Source organism: Stenella coeruleoalba (genome assembly GCF_951394435.1).
Source record: "Stenella coeruleoalba genome assembly, chromosome: 7".
Lineage (NCBI taxonomy): Eukaryota > Metazoa > Chordata > Mammalia > Artiodactyla > Delphinidae > Stenella > Stenella coeruleoalba.
In genome coordinates this window covers 114,698,065-114,714,335 of record NC_137153.1, presented here as the reverse complement: position 1 = coordinate 114,714,335, position 16,271 = coordinate 114,698,065, and the positions used below count along the sequence as shown (strand labels likewise).

The 16,271-nt window shown below is 55.7% G+C and overlaps 2 protein-coding genes across 6 annotated transcripts in view; both read right to left on the bottom strand.

The window, feature by feature from the left end:
• Positions 1-2,221: 2,221 nt before the first annotated feature.
• Positions 2,222-11,352, bottom strand: SLC2A8 (solute carrier family 2 member 8). 5 transcript variants are annotated; one of them, XM_079927284.1, is made up of 10 exons: positions 11,222-11,352; positions 10,968-11,133; positions 10,512-10,718; positions 8,966-9,065; positions 7,341-7,540; positions 6,465-6,608; positions 6,257-6,365; positions 5,346-5,519; positions 4,827-4,972; positions 2,222-3,292 (listed from the first exon to the last, which is right to left on the bottom strand). In XM_079927284.1, exons 1-10 carry the CDS (start codon positions 11,275-11,277, stop codon positions 3,155-3,157), a joined length of 1,440 nt encoding a protein of 479 aa, XP_079783410.1. In that variant the 5' UTR covers positions 11,278-11,352; the 3' UTR covers positions 2,222-3,154. The 5 variants fall into 5 exon arrangements, 4 of the variants coding, with proteins under 4 accessions (XP_079783410.1, XP_079783411.1, XP_079783413.1 ...); XM_079927285.1 differs by having other exon boundaries at positions 10,968-11,130; positions 11,222-11,341; XM_079927287.1 differs by lacking the exon at positions 4,827-4,972 and having other exon boundaries at positions 10,968-11,130; positions 11,222-11,341.
• Positions 11,353-14,343: 2,991 nt separating this feature from the next.
• Positions 14,344-16,271, bottom strand: part of GARNL3 (GTPase activating Rap/RanGAP domain like 3) — a 152,508-nt gene continuing 150,580 nt past the window's right edge. The window contains exon 30 of the mRNA XM_079927851.1: positions 14,344-14,893. Within this exon, the coding sequence (XP_079783977.1) occupies positions 14,716-14,893 (178 nt within the window). The 3' untranslated portion in view covers positions 14,344-14,715. The remainder of the gene's footprint in view (positions 14,894-16,271) is intronic.

Genomic DNA, 16,271 nt, shown 5'->3' with positions numbered 1-16,271 from the left:
CTTGTCTCTCGGTGCCAGGTTGTGACCCGCACACCCTCGTGGACCGTATTTCCTAGCGAGGCTTCCGCCTGTTCTTGCTTCCAGAATCTATTTCCCATCACGCTTTGTTGCACATGCCTTTCAGGTCCACTGAATACAATGACTGGGGCCTCTTGGACAGGAAGAGACTTGGCCGCGAAGGCTCACGGGAGCAGTGCTTTTAGCGCAGGCGCAGATCTGCACTAGGGCTAGGCGCCTGGTTTCTGCTCAGGGATTTGACGTGCCCGGGGCCCGGCTCCACGAGGTCCTCTCCCTCGTCAGTCAGCTCAGGGCCCAACCCCAGCCACCTTCACGGTCCTCTTGCGCCCTTCTGATAGTTTGGGAGGGGTAAAGGAAGTGAGGGCCCCTCAGTGTGAACGGGGCAGCCGCAGGTTGGCCTGGAACGGTCAAAGTATAAAAGCTTATCAGCAGGAAGACGTCTTCAGTAATCTCAGGGGCAGAAGCACACTTTAACAGTGTTCAGTTAGAAGTGTTGGGAGGCGAGATTCCTGAATATTCTGTCCTTGGGGGGCTTCCGTGCTGCCCCAGGGGATATTTCAGTGGGCTTCCTCAGAGCGTTGATGGAATTTCCCCACAAGCCTGTTGATCTTCACTAATCAAGCAATTTTCTGATGAGCAATTTACTTTCAGAGGCATTTTGACGTTAAGGAGATGAGAATGTGTTACCTGGGAAGCAGAAATGAGTTTGGGGGTCCTAAGCCTCTTTTCATTTTGTACTGTCTCTCTTCCTTTCAATCATAGCTGGTAGTGTTTTTCCCCAATATGATTCTACATTTGTGGGTCTTCTAAGAATCTCATTGGGATTCACTCCGTTAAGCAAGTCACACCCACAGATCTCTTTGAGATAAGCTCTTCTTTACCTTGGGCTTGTGTAATTTTTAGGCTTACAACTTTGGAGGTCAGAAGTCTGAAGTGGACCTCACTGGGCTAAAGTCAAGGTGTCTTCAGGGCTACTTTCCTTCTGGAGGCTCCAGGGGGAGAATCTCTTTCCTTGCTTTTTCTAGCTTCCAGAGGCTGCCTGCATTCCTTGGCTAGTGGGCTGTTCCAGCTGGTGTGTTCCGCCTGTGCCACAGGCCCAGCAGGTGCTAAACCCATAATAGCCACTAGGAGGTAGGCAAGGGTTTTCTTGCCTTAGTCTTGCAAACCCACCTATGGCCACTGGGGGGTAGCAGAGTGGTTCACGCCACAGTTGATTCCGCCCGTGTCCACTGGGTGATGTTAGGGAATTTCTTGCCTCGTTCTCAGAAACCAGGATTCTCCTGGAAGTTGTTCTGGGGGTGGGAGTGGGAAATAGGGTGGATGTCGGCTGGCAATGCACATTTCTATCCTAGGCTGGGTAAAGCGCAGCTTCTGCTGCACCTGTCTTCTGGAGATGTTTCATCCTGCCCCACTTCTTCATGGACCTGTGCCTGATGGTGCTGGACTGGGCTCCTGTGGTAGATACAGGGGTATCAGCTGGGGCTGGCTCTTAGTCCCTGAAGCACCTTGTGCTCTGATGGGAGGGTCTTAAAGGAGTGTACGGGGACCTCTGAAAAGTGTGTGTGTCCACAGTCCTTGGTACCTATAAGTAGGTGCTGGTAGCAATCACAGGTTGCTGAGGCGGTAGGGTAGGAGATAGAGAAACACTTGTAAAGATTTCAAATATCCCCTTATGAAGCACCCCTAGAGCCTCACATGCAGCCTCACAACTAGTCTTGCATGCAGCTCCCCGTCTCCACCACAGCCTCCCAACCTCACCTGCACAGCCTTACCACCACCAGCAGCTAAACTGATTGAGCACTTATTCAGTGCCATCCTCAGATCTAAGTGCTTTACATGATCATCTCCTTTCATCCTCATAACAACCCCACGAGGGAGATAACATCATTATGCCCATTTTACAGATGAATGAACTGAGGCTTAGGGAAGTTAAGCAACTTGTTCTGCTTTGTCCCCCACCGCTCTGCCCTGGACCACTCCACACTTCCATTCCCCTTGTCTCCGGTCTCATTCGGTCTCCTTACAAAGCTTAATACAAGATGTCAAGGTGGGCACATGCTGGGCTGCACAGCCTGAGAAGTGAATAAAAACAGGTTACAGAATGGGAAGTAGGGCGTCCCACTTCTGTGTAGTGATGCTGGGAAGCATGTATTTGGGGGAGAGATCTTTTAAGACAGAACGAAATTCTCTGGTAAGGTGCAGGTGTGAATATTTTATTATTTATCTAAATAAAGGAGTTAATATTTGTAAAGTACTTAGGATAGTGCCTAGCAGATGGTTAACTGCCATAAAAATAATTATATTACATAAATCTGTGTTTTCCAGTTTTCCTGCAATAAACACGTATTACTTATACAGTAGACAATAAAAGTAATTTGTAAAAGACTTCTGGCTCCATTAAAGTTAATATGAAGAGAGGCTTCTTTTTTGCAGGAGGAACTCAAGATTTGATGACTAATGATTCAGGGGACTGAACCCAAGGAAAGAGTCAGAAATGACCTCCAAGTGCCAAAGGCAAGCCCAGCTGACCGTGAGAAAGCAGATCCACAGATGTTCTTGGCAAGACAGTCTGTGGGAGCCTAGCTTTATGGAAGGAACAGGAAAATGCCCTTCTGGACTGCAGCCCACACAAAGAGGTCATGACCTGATTTTCTGAGTCCAATATTTATTTGGCAAAGTTCCTTCCTGATAATGCAGCCACGTGAGAGGAATAACCATGGCCATCACCCAGCCTCCAAAAGCATCTTCTCCAGAAAACGAGGAACCAAGAGTCCCCCTTCTCCGCGGTCACTTTTGTGTCGCGATGGAGATGGCACGTGGAGGACTGACCACAGCACAACAAAGCGTCTCCGAGATGTTCCCTCCACACGAGTCACAGGGCAGCAGTGGAAACTGGACCCAGGGGCTGGGAACCTTGTCCCCGTGGTTCACTGGGCTGTAGAGAGCTGGGCAGGAAGGTGGGGCCCCAGAGGACAAAGCTCCAAGGGGCTACAGTCCTGGCTCCTGACTCCCTGCGGGCAGGTGGGGCGTCCAGGCTCCAGCTGAGGCTCAGTTTGGAGTCACAGGCAGGCACCATCCCCTCCGAGGCCCAAAGCTGGTCCAGCTAGGAGGGGCAGCCACTCACGGGAAGGGGCTGTCATCGCCCCTCAAAATGGGCTGTGATTTGCTCCAAGGTCTTTCCTTTGGTTTCAGGGACACAGGCCAGAGTGAAAAGGACACTGAAGATGCAGAAGGCAGCGGCCAGCCAGAAGGCACCGTAGGGCCTGAGCACCTCCTGCAAAGAGAGTGGAGAGGCCATGCATGGACGCGGCAGGTCAGGAGCCCTCATGCCCCAGCCGACAAGCCTAGGCCCCAGTCGGGGCCCACCCCGCCCAGGCTCAGGGGAGTGGAGGGGGTTCTGCGGTCCACCATCCAGAAGCCTGAGCTGAGCACTGTCCAAGGTGTGGAAGTTGTGTGGCGGGGACACTGAGGCTCACTGTGACGAAGTGACTGCCCCCAGGTCAGAGACCTGCTATCCAGTGACAGCTGGGCTTCCTCCCCCAGTGCCTGACCTCAGGGCCCACAGACCTCCGCTCTACACTCAGCTTTGGCCCTGCCCTCTGTGGGCCCTGCCGCCGTAGGAGTCTCTTCTTGGTGCGGGAGGAAATGGGGGAGCTATCGGCAGGTGGCGATGGGGGCGTGTGCACACACGGGGACACTCAGGGCCCATGTGTGGAGCGGGGAGGGAGCGGTGACTTTCGGTCAGAGTCAGTCCACTCTCCCAGCCCAGCCCCAGTGACCTCCCAGGTGCCAGAACCAAAGGCCGCCCCCTTTCAGCGCCTCTTCCTCTGGGACATGGTGACCCCAGCCCCCGCTCCTTGAAGCCTTTCTCTTGGCCTCTCAGCACTGTACACCCCCAGGTCCTCTTAGGTCCTTTGGTGCCATGCCCCTCCTTTACTGTCTGTCCCCTCCAAGCTGCCGGCAAGTAATTTCCGCCCCCAGGCCTCTGCTCTGGTCTTCCTGACATGCTCCCCAGGGCAGCACAGGCTCTACAGAGTCCGGTCCAGCCCCAAACATCCACTCCTCTCATGACCTGCCTCCCCTCGCCCCAGCCCGGCCTCCTGGTGCTTCACCCTCCCACCACTGTCCACTTCATGCCAGTCCTTGTCATAAAGGGGACCCTGTCCATCCCATTCACTGCTGTTCTGGCACCCTGAACAGGACAGGACATGGTACGTACCAGGAGACCTGGGGGGGGACGAATGACTGAACAAATGGCTTGACTGTCTGCGCCAGAGTGGTCCCCTCTATTGGATGGGAGGCCCTGAGGCAGGGACCATGTCTGTGTCAGTCCATCCGTGAGAAGGCGGCAAAATGTTGAACTGAACTGACGCTCCCATCAACCCTAAGAGGAAGGTACGCTACCCTTCTCCATTTCTAGTCCGGGAAGCTGGTTCAGAGAAAGGTGAACAGCACACCCAACGCCACCCAGCAGGGAGGCGGCCAAGATGGGAACGGAGCCCAGGCCTGTTGACTCCAGAGCCGGAGTTTCTCTCACAGCCCTGCTTCCCAGCCCGTGTCCCGAGTCCAGTGGAGGACGAGGTCAGCTCTGCTGTCCTTCCACCTGGACAGCCTGGAGGTTCCTGAGTGGCCACGGCCCGGCCCTTCTGCTCCCCCTCACCCCTGACCAAGATGGTGTCGCAAGATGCTGGGGCCTCAGCCTGCGTGCAGAGCCACGGACCCCAAGTCTCTCGCAACAAGAGCAATTCTGAAAAGCGCTTCTCTGCCGACTACTGCGTGAGGGGGAGGCCACCGGGGCCCGCACTCACCATGAGGCTGCTGAACTCTTTTGTCACGAGAAAGGCCATGAACCAGTTGGTGAGGACGCAGACGCCTGTGGCCACGCCCTTGACGTGCAGAGGGAAGATCTCAGACATGAGGAGCCAGGGGATGGGTCCCCAGCCCATAGCAAAGCCTGCGGGAGCAAGACAGGCGTCAGGGCCCACGGGGCTGGACCCTTGGCTCGCCGCAGACCACCTGGGCTGAAGCCTTGCGGGGCTGCCCAGCTGTGGCCTGAGGGGGCCTGGATCCCACCCTGGAGTCTTAGGCCACTGTCCTCACTTCTTATGCATCAGGCCTTTGCTACGGAACGGGACAAGGAGGGGCCTGCACGGAGGGCTGTCGTGGTAGTCGTGTGAGAGGAGCAGAGACGGGCTCAGCCTGGTGCCTGGTACACGGTCAGAGCTGCAGACGCAGAGGTGAGGGTGGGTAGGCCTGGCCTCGCTGGGAGCCACAGGAACCCGGGGGCGGCAGGGCGGCTCCCTCACCCCCCCAGCCCCCCCACTCACCGGCGATGAAGAGGCACATGCTGCCCACCGCCAGCCAGGCCAGCCCCACACTGCCACTGGTGGGCTCCATGGAGACGGGCGCCAAGAGGTCCACGTGCGAGGAGTTGCTAGGGCCGCCCTGGGTCAGCTTGAAGTAGGCGCCAAAGGCGCTGGTACTGAACACCATGACCACACCTGCAGGTGGAGCGCGGCAGTGGGTGGGACAGGGCAGGGGGAGGCGGCCCGCGGCCTGGGCGCGTGGCACTGGGGGGCGGGAGTCTCAGTGCACTGTGGGCCACAGCAACATGGCCCGGATGCCTCTGAGACGGGCAGTGAGCAGAGCCCTGCCTGGCTGCACTCACCCCAGCCCGGCCCTGCCAGCCCCGGCTTGGACCTTGCACCTCAGCAAACTCCAAGGAGCTCCTGGAAGCAGACCCTCCCTGGCCTGAGGAAGCAGGAGCGGCCACAGAGGCCAGACCTGCTTCCCCAGCAGCACCAAGTGCTCGGTAGGGCTCAGAACACGAGGAGCCTCACTCGGACCATCTCCTGAGCCTCACAATGGCCCACAGCTACCCCGTTCCACAGAGGGAAAACAGGCTCAGGTAAAGTCACTTGCCCAGAAAGACCACAAGCTTCTGAGCCGCTTCAGCCCGGCCCTCAGTTTCCTCATCGTACACTGGGCCCTGATGGCGCCTTCTTGTAGGTTCACTGTGAAGGTTAAGGTGTGATGCAGCGATGCGGCTAGCACGGGCCTGGTCTCACACATGTGCTTAGTGAGAGCTCTCCTGAAGTCTGGCCTTTTCTCAGGGACACTCACCCGTTGTCCTCCTCCCTCAACGTGGTGACCTCAGAAAAGACCCTCCAGCCTGTGGTGGGAGGCTGGCCTGGGCCACCCGCCTGCAGAGGGCTGAGCCGTCACCCTTGGGCCTCACCTGACAAGGCCAGGAGCAGCCTGCGCCCGGCTCTGTCCATGATGAGGGCCGCTACGGCCGTGAACAGCACCTGGATGATCCCCACGATGACCGAGGCCAGGCTGCTGTCCTGAGGAGACGGGCCGAGGCGGGTCAGGCGAAGACTCCGGAACTAGGTCCCACCCATATGGCATCCAGGTGAGGCAGGCCGGGGCAGAGGCCTCTTTACCTTGAACTTGGCCTCCTCAAAGATGGTCTCTGCATAGAACATGACAGCGTTGATGCCCGACAGCTGCTGGAAGGCCATCAGTGAAATGCCGATGATGAAGGGCTTGTAGACACCAGGACGCCGCAGCTGGGCCAAGTGGAAGCCCTGCTCAGACGGAGACCGGGCATCAGTGCTTCTCTCTACCCTGTCCCGAGGGCACCCCAGCTTTGAGCCCACCGTCCTGAGGCCTGGCGGAGTAAGGGAGCCTCTGCTCCTTGTCCCGGCCCCACGTGAAGCCTCTACTTCAGGTCCCTGCATCACTTTAGCCTCCGATTTGTAAGGTGACAAGATCCTCACCTCCCCACGTCCCTTCCTGATTTGTTGGGGGATCCACAAAGATGTTGTATGAGCAAAGAGCGCAGGGTTCCCGAATCCCACCAGCCTTGGGTCTGGGCCTGGGCCAAGCGCCTCCCCACGCCCCACTGATTCTCACCACCACTGCCAGACACGTGCTATGACTCCCACTTTACAGATGAAGAAACTAGGGCTAAAGATGGGAAGGTCACACAGCAGGTAAGGGGCAGAGACTCAGTCTTCTCCCCTGCCTGACAACTCCCTGTTTAAAAAACCTAAGTCCTCAAATCTGCACCTGCATTTTCCTCTGATGTGGCCCGGCCTTTCTCTTCCTGGGACAGGAAGGTCAAGGCTCAGGCTTTCCCAGGGATGTCCAAGGTTGGGGCCCAGCCAAGCAGCGGGGCTCGAGCAGGACAACACCCCTCATCCCACCCGCCACTGTGTGTGTACAGCCTTTGCAACAGACTGTGCTGACCTCCCCTGGCTGCAAAGGGGTGATACCTCATGGCCCCCTCCCCCCAGCTCTGGCTCCCAGCCCCTCACCTCGTGCTCAGCCCCGACAGGGGGCTCTTCCCAGCCCTGCTCGGAGCCCCACAGGAACTGCATGGCAGCCGCGGCTTCCTGGCGCTTGTGCTGAGTCAGCAAGTAGCGGGGGGTCTCAGGCATGCAGCACATGAGCAGCAGCATGAAGGAGGGGGGCACACAGCCCAGCACAGCCAGCCAGCGCCACTTGAGGACCCAGCCTGGGTGGGGCGGGGTGGGTCAGACATCAGAGCTGGGGTGAGCCAGCCTGGACCTTCTCTGGGAGTGCCTGCCCCCTCGCCAACCCCAGGGACTCAGCTTAAGGGGTGGGGACCTCACTACCTTTGCATGGCTACCCTCAGGTTTGTTGTTGATATTGTCATTGTTATTGCTAAATGTTGCGGAAACGATGGGGGGTGTATCAGTGAATATTGACGCAGCCATTAAACAAAGGCGCTCGCTATGTACTGACGTGGTATACGGCACCATTTGTCTAAAAGGCAGGAGCAGGAGAATAAATACGCATAGTCCTCCTACATGCAGACTCTCAGGAAGGCTGCCGAGAAGCAGGCAAGGCTGGCGCCTCCGCAGAGGAAGAGGGGCAGAGCTGGGGGAGACTTTTCACTGAAAAGCAGTCAATCAAAACTCACAGAAATTGATCAATGAAAGTGCAGATTATGATGACCTGGAGGAAATTCTACGGGTGTGACCCACATGTCTGTCCCGAACGTCGGTGTCTGTGCAGGGGCTTTGGCATACTGCTGGCCCCGCAAGGCAGCTAGGCTGCTGGCAGGACTCTGAGTGAGACTCAGGATGGTTAAGCGGGTAAAAATGAAAGACCACAGACCCGCATGTCAGCTACTCTGAAGAACCAGAGGGCACGTGCCCCAGGCCCTGCCACGGCCCGTCAGGCCCGAAACCCCCACCCCCCCAGCGGTTCTCAGGCCACTCCTTGACAATTCTCATTTGGGGCCTGCTGCCAGGCACTTTTCACAGTGTCACTTAATCCCTCAACAGCCTCGGACTAGGTAGGATTATCTCCACTTAAAGACAGGGAAATTGAGGCTCCCAGGGGTGGTGTGACTAGGCCAAGGTCACACAGCTAGTAACTGGCAGATTCCCCTAACCTGGGACTGTCAGATATGAAGCCTGCCCTCCTTCTATCCCAGCTCAGTTCCAGTCTGCCTCTGGAAGCTTCCTCATGCTGGCCCCAGCTCTGACCCTCGAGTCCCCTGGAACCTGCCTCCTTCAGGCTGCAAATCCAGTACTGATTCTGAGGGAGACAGGCTTGGGTCCTCCGAGCTCTTAGGCTAAAGACTCTGGAGTGCCCCCTCCACCCCCAGGACCCTAGTTTGTCACCACACAGCGGGGTACTGACCTAACCAGTCAGCCCTCCCCCCACTCCTGGAATGGGCTTCTGCTCTGGGAAGATGAGGACATCACCTTCTCCAGCTCTCCCCAGAACTTTGTCCCAAGACCCACGTGACCCAGGGTCTCAGGGAGGTGGTCTGGGAACCTGGCATCTTGGGCAGTGGCTGTGTGACCTCAGGCAAATCCCTTGACCTTTCTGAACTTCAGTTTCTATATCTGTAAAATAGCCACGGAGCCATTAACAGTTATCAAGAGAGATGACACGAAAACTCTACCTGCCAGATAGGCTAGGAGGATGCCTATGACGACCATGAGCTGCACACAGGAGCCGAGCAGCCCCCGTACTTCGGGGTAGGCAATTTCGGAGATATATACCTGTTGGTAATTAAGATGGGATTTTACTTGGTGTCGAAGAGTTCTTAAAACTGAAAAGTCTCAACCATTCAGAGCTGAGGAGAGCCTTGGCTGGGGCAGCTGCAGGCCCAGTGGGCTCCTAACTGCAGGTCCTGGTCAGCAGAGCCCTCCGCATACCTCCCTGCCCCCACCAAGTGATCTGCAGCAGGTGTTTAAAGGGTATAGAAGTGGCTGCTATGTGTGTGGGGCGGGGGCGAGAAGGGCTTTTCAACCTTTCATTTATTGTATGTATACCCTTGAAAAAATGCAAATTCTGATGCAATAGGTGTGCGGTGGTCCAAGATTCTGCCTTTCTAACCAACTCCAGGTGACACCCAGGCCGCTGGTCCAAGGACCATACTTTGAGTGGTGCTCCTGGAGTGAAAGCAGGAACTCTTCACCTCAGTTGCTACCAGTGACTGCCACGGCATCCTCTGGGCTCGGGAGCCAGAAAGCCCTTGCCTATGCTTCTAGGTTATTCCATACCTTATGCCCATATCTAAGACAAGTGTGCTTTTGCCCAGTAAAAAAACCCTCCAAAATATAAAATCCAACCTAGCTGCTGCTGTTACCCAGCAAATGCAGCTGAAATGAGTGGTAGGTGCAAAGGGATGGATTCTGAGCTACTGCTCTCAGTCTTGACCAGGTTAGGGTGTGGGTGGTTGATCATCCAAACTCATGACCAGCGGCAGTTCACGGGTCACCCCACAACCCCAGCTGCCAGGGTCCAAAGTCCTTCCACAGGCCATGCGAGGGCCAGGGCTGTATGTGCAGGGTCTCACTGAAGCCTCGCAACCACAGCACAAGGTAATGCCATTATTCCCATTTTATAGGCGCAGAGAGGTGTTCTGCCCTGGTAAGTGGCAGAGCCGGGATTTCACCCAGATGTCCAGCTCCAAAGGCAGCCTGGGAAGTGCTGGGTCAGGAGGTGGTGAGAGAGAAGCAGGGGAAGTGGCTGGAGGACCCCTTCCTGAGCAATGAAGGGGAGGGCAGGTCCCAGCAGCCTTTGCCCCTGGGGACAAACCAGAACAGGATTTTCCTGCTTAACTGTAGTCACTGGTCTGAATGACAAGGGTGGGGGGGATCTGAGCCATACTGTGAGGCTTCTGTTGACCATCTACAGATGCCATCTTATTTGTAGAGCAAAAGAGAGAGCCTGTTAAGTGGCACCATCCTGGGCTCCAGAAATAGCTTCACCACTGACTAGCTGTGCCTAAACAAAGGACTTCAGGTTTCTTAAGCTCACTTCATCTGTAACCAAGGACAATAACAGCGGCTATTTCCAAGGCCCGCTGGAGTGTAAGGAAGACGAAGCAGGGAAGGGGCATGGTGCCAGGCAGGCAGGAGGCCGCAGCCAGGGAGAAACAAGGCCCCCAGGTCTGCTCCTTCTCCCCGGTCCCAGGGCGCCAGGCTGGGGGACACACTCACCGGGGCCACTAGCGAGGCAATGCCGCAGGCCAGGCCGGTGAGGAGGCGGCCTCCGAGCAGCATCCACACGTTCTGAGCCGCTGTGATGACGGTGAAGCCGGCCACGAAGGGCACGGCGCAAAGCAGGAGGCTCAACTTGCGCCCAGCGCGGTCCACGAGCCAGCCGCCCAGCACGCCCCCCGCCGCGGCGCCCAGGGTCACGATGGCCTGGGGGCGGGGCGACCGCCGGCTGAGGAGGGGGCGCCGGTGGTGCCGCGGCCCAACCTCGCCCTCTACCCCACCCTCAACGGCCTTGGGGAAAGGGGATGGGCGACCCCTGGCAGGGGAGCCGGGACGTACTCGGCGGAGGGTCTCAGTGCCCGCCCGAAGCCAGGCAGGGGGAGGGTCCTGGCGCCCATCTTAAGGGTGGGCGAAGGAGGGTCCCAGGAGGGCTGGAGGGTGAGCCCAAGGCCTCACCCCGAACCAGGAGGCGGCGGCATCGTCGAGGCGCAGGGCCGGGGGCGCGGCGCGCCGCAGGCTCGGGATGGCCGGGGAGCTGTAGCCGAGCGCGAAGCCGAAGCTGAGTGGGCCCAGAGCAGCGGCGAAGGCGGCGAGGAAGACGCGGCGGCCGCGGGGAGCGCTGCTGGGACGGGGAGGTCGGTGAGCGGGGCCTGGCGCAGAGGGAGGGGCGAGGCAGCGCCCCCGGGGCTCGGGTTCCCCTGTCCGCTCACCTGCCGCCCGGCAGCCGCAGGAGCGGCTGGGTCTCCTCCTCGTCCCCAGGCGTCATGTCCGCCGCCAACGCTTGCCCGGTCCTCTCCGACGCCTGAACTGCTGCGGGTCCAGCGAGTGTGGCCTGCACCGGCCTGTCAGGCCAGAGCCAGCCAATGAACGGTGAGTGGTGGCTCTGGGGCGGGGTCGGAACGGCAGCTGGTATGGGAGCAACCAATGGGAACGCAAGGCGGTGTTCGCCTCTGCGCTAGGAGCCGCCCTTGAAGTCAAAACGGACCAATGGAAGCAAAGAGCCGGTAGGCGACGAGCGCTGGAACCACCCCTAGGACAGAGCTGTCCAGTGTATAGGTGGGGCGGAGTTTGTAGCTGGGCCGGAGCACACAGCCACCCAATAGGAGTGTGATGCGAGCTCGGAGGCGGGGTCATATAGATGCCTCACACCGAACCGGCCAATGAGGGTAGAGGGCGGGGATTGCACGTGTGCCTGGATCCGCCTCTCAATCTAGCTTCAACCAATGGGGCTAGGAGCTGGACGAAGGCGGAGCACGTGGGCCGCTCCCAGAACTTCCCGCCCCAACTCTGGGCAGCAGCAACTGCCCTCCGTGGTCGGGTCTGCGGTTCCTGTTCGGCGTTAGCCGCTGCCCTGGTGCCTGGGCACTTCTGCCCACGTAGAGCCGCAGGGCGGAAAGTCTCCAAACAACAGTTCTGGCCCAGTCTCTCGGATGCCGAGCCTGGCGCTCCAGCTTCGTTGCCGGGGCAGAGGCGTGGCCCTTGGCGCCACAGCCCACCTCCGTGCTCGTCACGACTCGGGGTTGGGGTGGGGCGGGGGGAGGCCCAGGTTGCCGACGATGACCAGGACCTTCGGGTGCTGAGGTCCTGTGTTGGGCGGGGTCCCTCATGCCTCATAGCTATGACTGATCTGGGCTTAAATCAGTGAGCTCTACGCTTCTTGTTAAATTCCACTCACTTCATAGGTAACCCTGACTTTGGAATCTTCATCTTAATATCTCCCAATTTTGAGTCCCCTGCGGATGTTAATAGCCAGCCTCTCTATGTGCGTGCACCCAGGTCACTGCTGGAGGTGAGTACGATGAAGTCAGTGCGCTGTAGAATCTCGCCGTTTGTATGCCGCACTCTCTGGGTGCGGGCAACTGCGGTGGAGTGCTGTGTATTTCCGGCAAGAACCAGGGCTAAGAGAGTGATAGGCTTAGCTTCTAATCCCTCTCTGGCCCTCTGTTTCCTCATCTCTTAGTGGAGATGACAGTTAACTATCTTGCAGGAGGGTTTTGAGTAGGGGCAATATATAAAAAGACCAAGCACATGCCAGGTACTCAAATGCTAGCCTGTATGAATAGTGCAGTCACCTGATAGTACTGTCTTTCAAGACAGGCAACCGCCCCTCTGTGCTTCCTCAGCATCTGTGCTCCAGTCACAAATGTTTAGTACTTATCATTGCTTGTGATCACCTGTTTACTTCTCTCTCTCCCCCGATGGACATGATCTCCTGCTCCAGACAGTGGGTACTTGATGTTTGCAGAGAGGAGGGATGCCTCAGACTTCAAGGGCAAACGCTGCACTTAGACGGTTTACTTTGCAATTCAGCCTGAGGGCTATGCAGAGAGGCTTCTGTAAACAGGGTGATCCGCCAGCGCAGCTAAGGCCAGCCAGCCCTCTGAGCCACGGATCCCTGCAAACCTACTCCCGCCCTCTGGCTGGTCATCTCCCTCCCCGTGAGTGTGCAGTGTTCACTTCTCGGCCTTTGTAAGCAGACACTGCTGCCAGGTCAGCCTCCCGCGCCCCCTTTGTAAGCTAAGCACCATCAGTCTGTTTAGTAGGGCCCACCTCTTGCCGTTTCTACATCCACTCCTCAGATCTGTGACTCTTGTCAAATCGTGGGGTGCCACTTGCTGCCAATCTCTTTGAAAGAATGGGCTAAATAGCCCTTGGCTTTTCTATTCCAGGCTGAGAAGTAAGAAACTTCAGAAAAAGAAAAATGACAGGAAAGACACACATACAAGCTCATGAAGCTTACAGAGTATTTTAACACGAAAAACACCAGCCAGATTCAACTGATACAAGGCTCTCAGCCTGGCTCTGTATGGTGGACAGGGAGAGAGAGAGAGCACAGCTCTGGGATCAGAGAACTCACAGGTTCAAATCACTGCCCCTTTCTGAGCCTCAGTTTCCTTACTTGAAAAGCAAGAATAATAAAATCTAATTCACAAAACTTTAGGTGAGGTTGAGATACAGTATGTAGTTGATCTTGTTGCCTTCTGCTGAAGGGGACCAGGCAGCCTTCAGCTCGGATGCTTCATGTTGGACCGTCTGTGCCACAGGCAGAGAGGGGAGCTCTCCCCACAGTGTGCAAGGCCCAGAAGGAGATAGGGTCCAGAACTTGTGTGAAATCTATCAGATCAAGGTCATGTCAAGTGCAGGGCTCTGCACCTAGTGAGAAGACCTGCAGAAGAGCTCCTCAGAGCCACTTTAACAGGCAAATGATCTCAGGTTTCTTTTGATGGGTAATATAGGCAAGACGAGACAATAAAATGGAATCCATCAGACTAAAGCCAAAAGTAAATTATCTTCTTCACACCGCTTAAAATTGTTACAATATCAGTGAAACTAGGTTTCCCTCCTTTGATTTCCCCTGGCTAGAGGCTGACATCTCACTGTTTCATTCCCACCTGGCCAAACTCACATCTTCTCACTTTAAGGAGGGAGCAACAGAAGGCAGATACATGATAAGAGGAAGGATAATCATTTGGTTCATGTGAGAGAGCAAAGCAGACTGGAACAAGAGGAGGGAATTTGAGAATGATAATTTTGATGATGGAGAGTAACTGTTTCTTGGTTATATGATTTCACAATAACAATAACCCCCCCCCCCCAAAATCTTAAGACTCTTTAACAGGCTCCTATACCTTACTATTTTTTGTGAGACACAAAGAGAAAGAAGCAGGAGTTTCGAAAATCTAAAAATTCAGCTTTTCTCAAAAGTCTGTAGGCAGAAACGCAGCTGGTTCCAATCACAGTGAACTGAAACAGCAACAGGGGCCAAAGGTGCAGAAAGAAAACTTATTTATAATAAATTTTCAAAACAATGGCTTTTCTTTATAAAAGAAACACAGTATGTGACAAAACAAAACTGTAATGAAAAAATAACTTTTCCATCTAAGTATATAAAATATAAGAGAAGGTTGCAGTAAATAAGAATGAACATTTTTGATTTATTCAAAGTTTCAATCTAAAACCTCAATGAAATCTACCACCTTTAATTACAAGGGTACTGATGGTTCCTGAACAGAAAGAAACAAAGGTTAAGATGGCACCGGACATTGGAGAGTGACCCAAACTGGCCGAGGGTGCAGAAGGTTTGGTCCAATAGACCACGGACAGGCTAAAAGCCACATTTTGTTGAGAACTGATGTCGGAACTGGTTAAAGAGTATAAACGTCCATAAGAAAATTAAAGATGGCAAACTCGACTGGGACTCTGTTTACTTCAAGTCAATAATGTCTTCGTCCGAGGAAGCTGTGAGCTGAAAGGGGCTGCTGCCCCAGACAGGGCTGCCTTCTCTCTCAGCCACAGGGTCCGGGTCGGAGCTTGTCGACTGGTAACGCCCCTCGGGATTGGCTTCGGAAGTGGAAGGACTTTCCAAGGAGCTCGACGTGATCCTAGAGGAGAAAGGTCACTGTGAACGGATCCTGGGGCACCGCTGAGCTGGCTGCTCTGTTTCCTGTTCCCCTAAACTCGGGAGCCCCCTGCCATTATGGGGGAGAGGTGGGGAAGTGCAGGAGTGACCCCCACCCCAGCAGAGCTGGTGTTCTGCAGGCAGACAGCCTGATCTCATGGGTGGTTATGGGTTTTAAAGGCCAGTGGTGACACACAGGTGTTTGTGTGGAAAATCAGGATAATGTCGGGATAATGTCACTCTGTCTAAAACCCTCCCCTGGCTCCCCACGGCCTGACCCCTCCAGCCTCCTCCCAGCCCACCCCCGCCCTCTCTATTTTCTCCTGCATTCAGGACACTCATTCTCTTGATACCTGCTTTTGACCTTGCATCCTTGTCTGTGCTCAAGCTGACCCACTCTCTTCTCTCTCTCTCTCTCTCTCTCTCTTTGGGGCCTTTACCCCTGCTATTCCTGCTGTCAGAGAGGCTGTTCCCCCAGCTCCTTCTCATTCAAAGCTCAGCTCAATGCCACTTCTTCCAAGAAGCCTTCCTTGACTCCCAGCCCCCACCTCAAGTAGACCTTCTATCTGCCCCACCCCCATCACTACCTTCTTATAGATTTCCTTGCAGTGCTTGTCACTAATGGAAATGATAGCATTTGCTTATTTGTTCACAGGTTTATTATCTGTTTCTCCACACTAGAATGTAAAGTCCACGAGGGCAGGGGCCTGGTCACACAGTAGGGGCTCAATGAAAGTGCATCGGATTAAAGCGTGAGTGAGTACTGCCCCTCTCTGGGCCAGGCTAATGCTTGCTTGATTTATGAGACCCGGCTCAGCCTTTCCTGATGTTTGGGACCCGCCACCCCCGGCCCAGGTGTGGTGTGATGGCATCCCTCATTCTTCTGCACCACCTGCCACCCTGGAATGCTGTAATTCCTAGAATGTCTTTGTTGGCCTTTCCCACCAGCCTGTGAACCCCTGAAGTTCAGCTCCATATCCCCAGCTCAGTGCCAGGTGCTCCAAGAATGTGTGTCGAATGACTCAATGGAGCCTGGACACGTGCCCCCTTGCCCTCCACACAGGAGCAGGCAAGATGTTATCAAGGGACACAGAGAACCTCAGGGGACAAATCAGTGGGATTCAACAAATATTCATGGACGCGTGATACTGAACGGCCATCCAGAAAGGCTGTACCTGTTTCCACGCCCACCACAAGTACTGGAGAGCGCCTGTCACTCCTACTGAGCATTCTTGTTTTAAAAAATCCCTGTCAATCTGGCGAGCAAAAAAAGTCTCAGTGTACTTTAATGTGCATTTGTTGGATTGCTAGTGAGGTCACCCGTTTGTCTGGGCCCCTCCCTGGCAGGCAGTGTTCTCTGG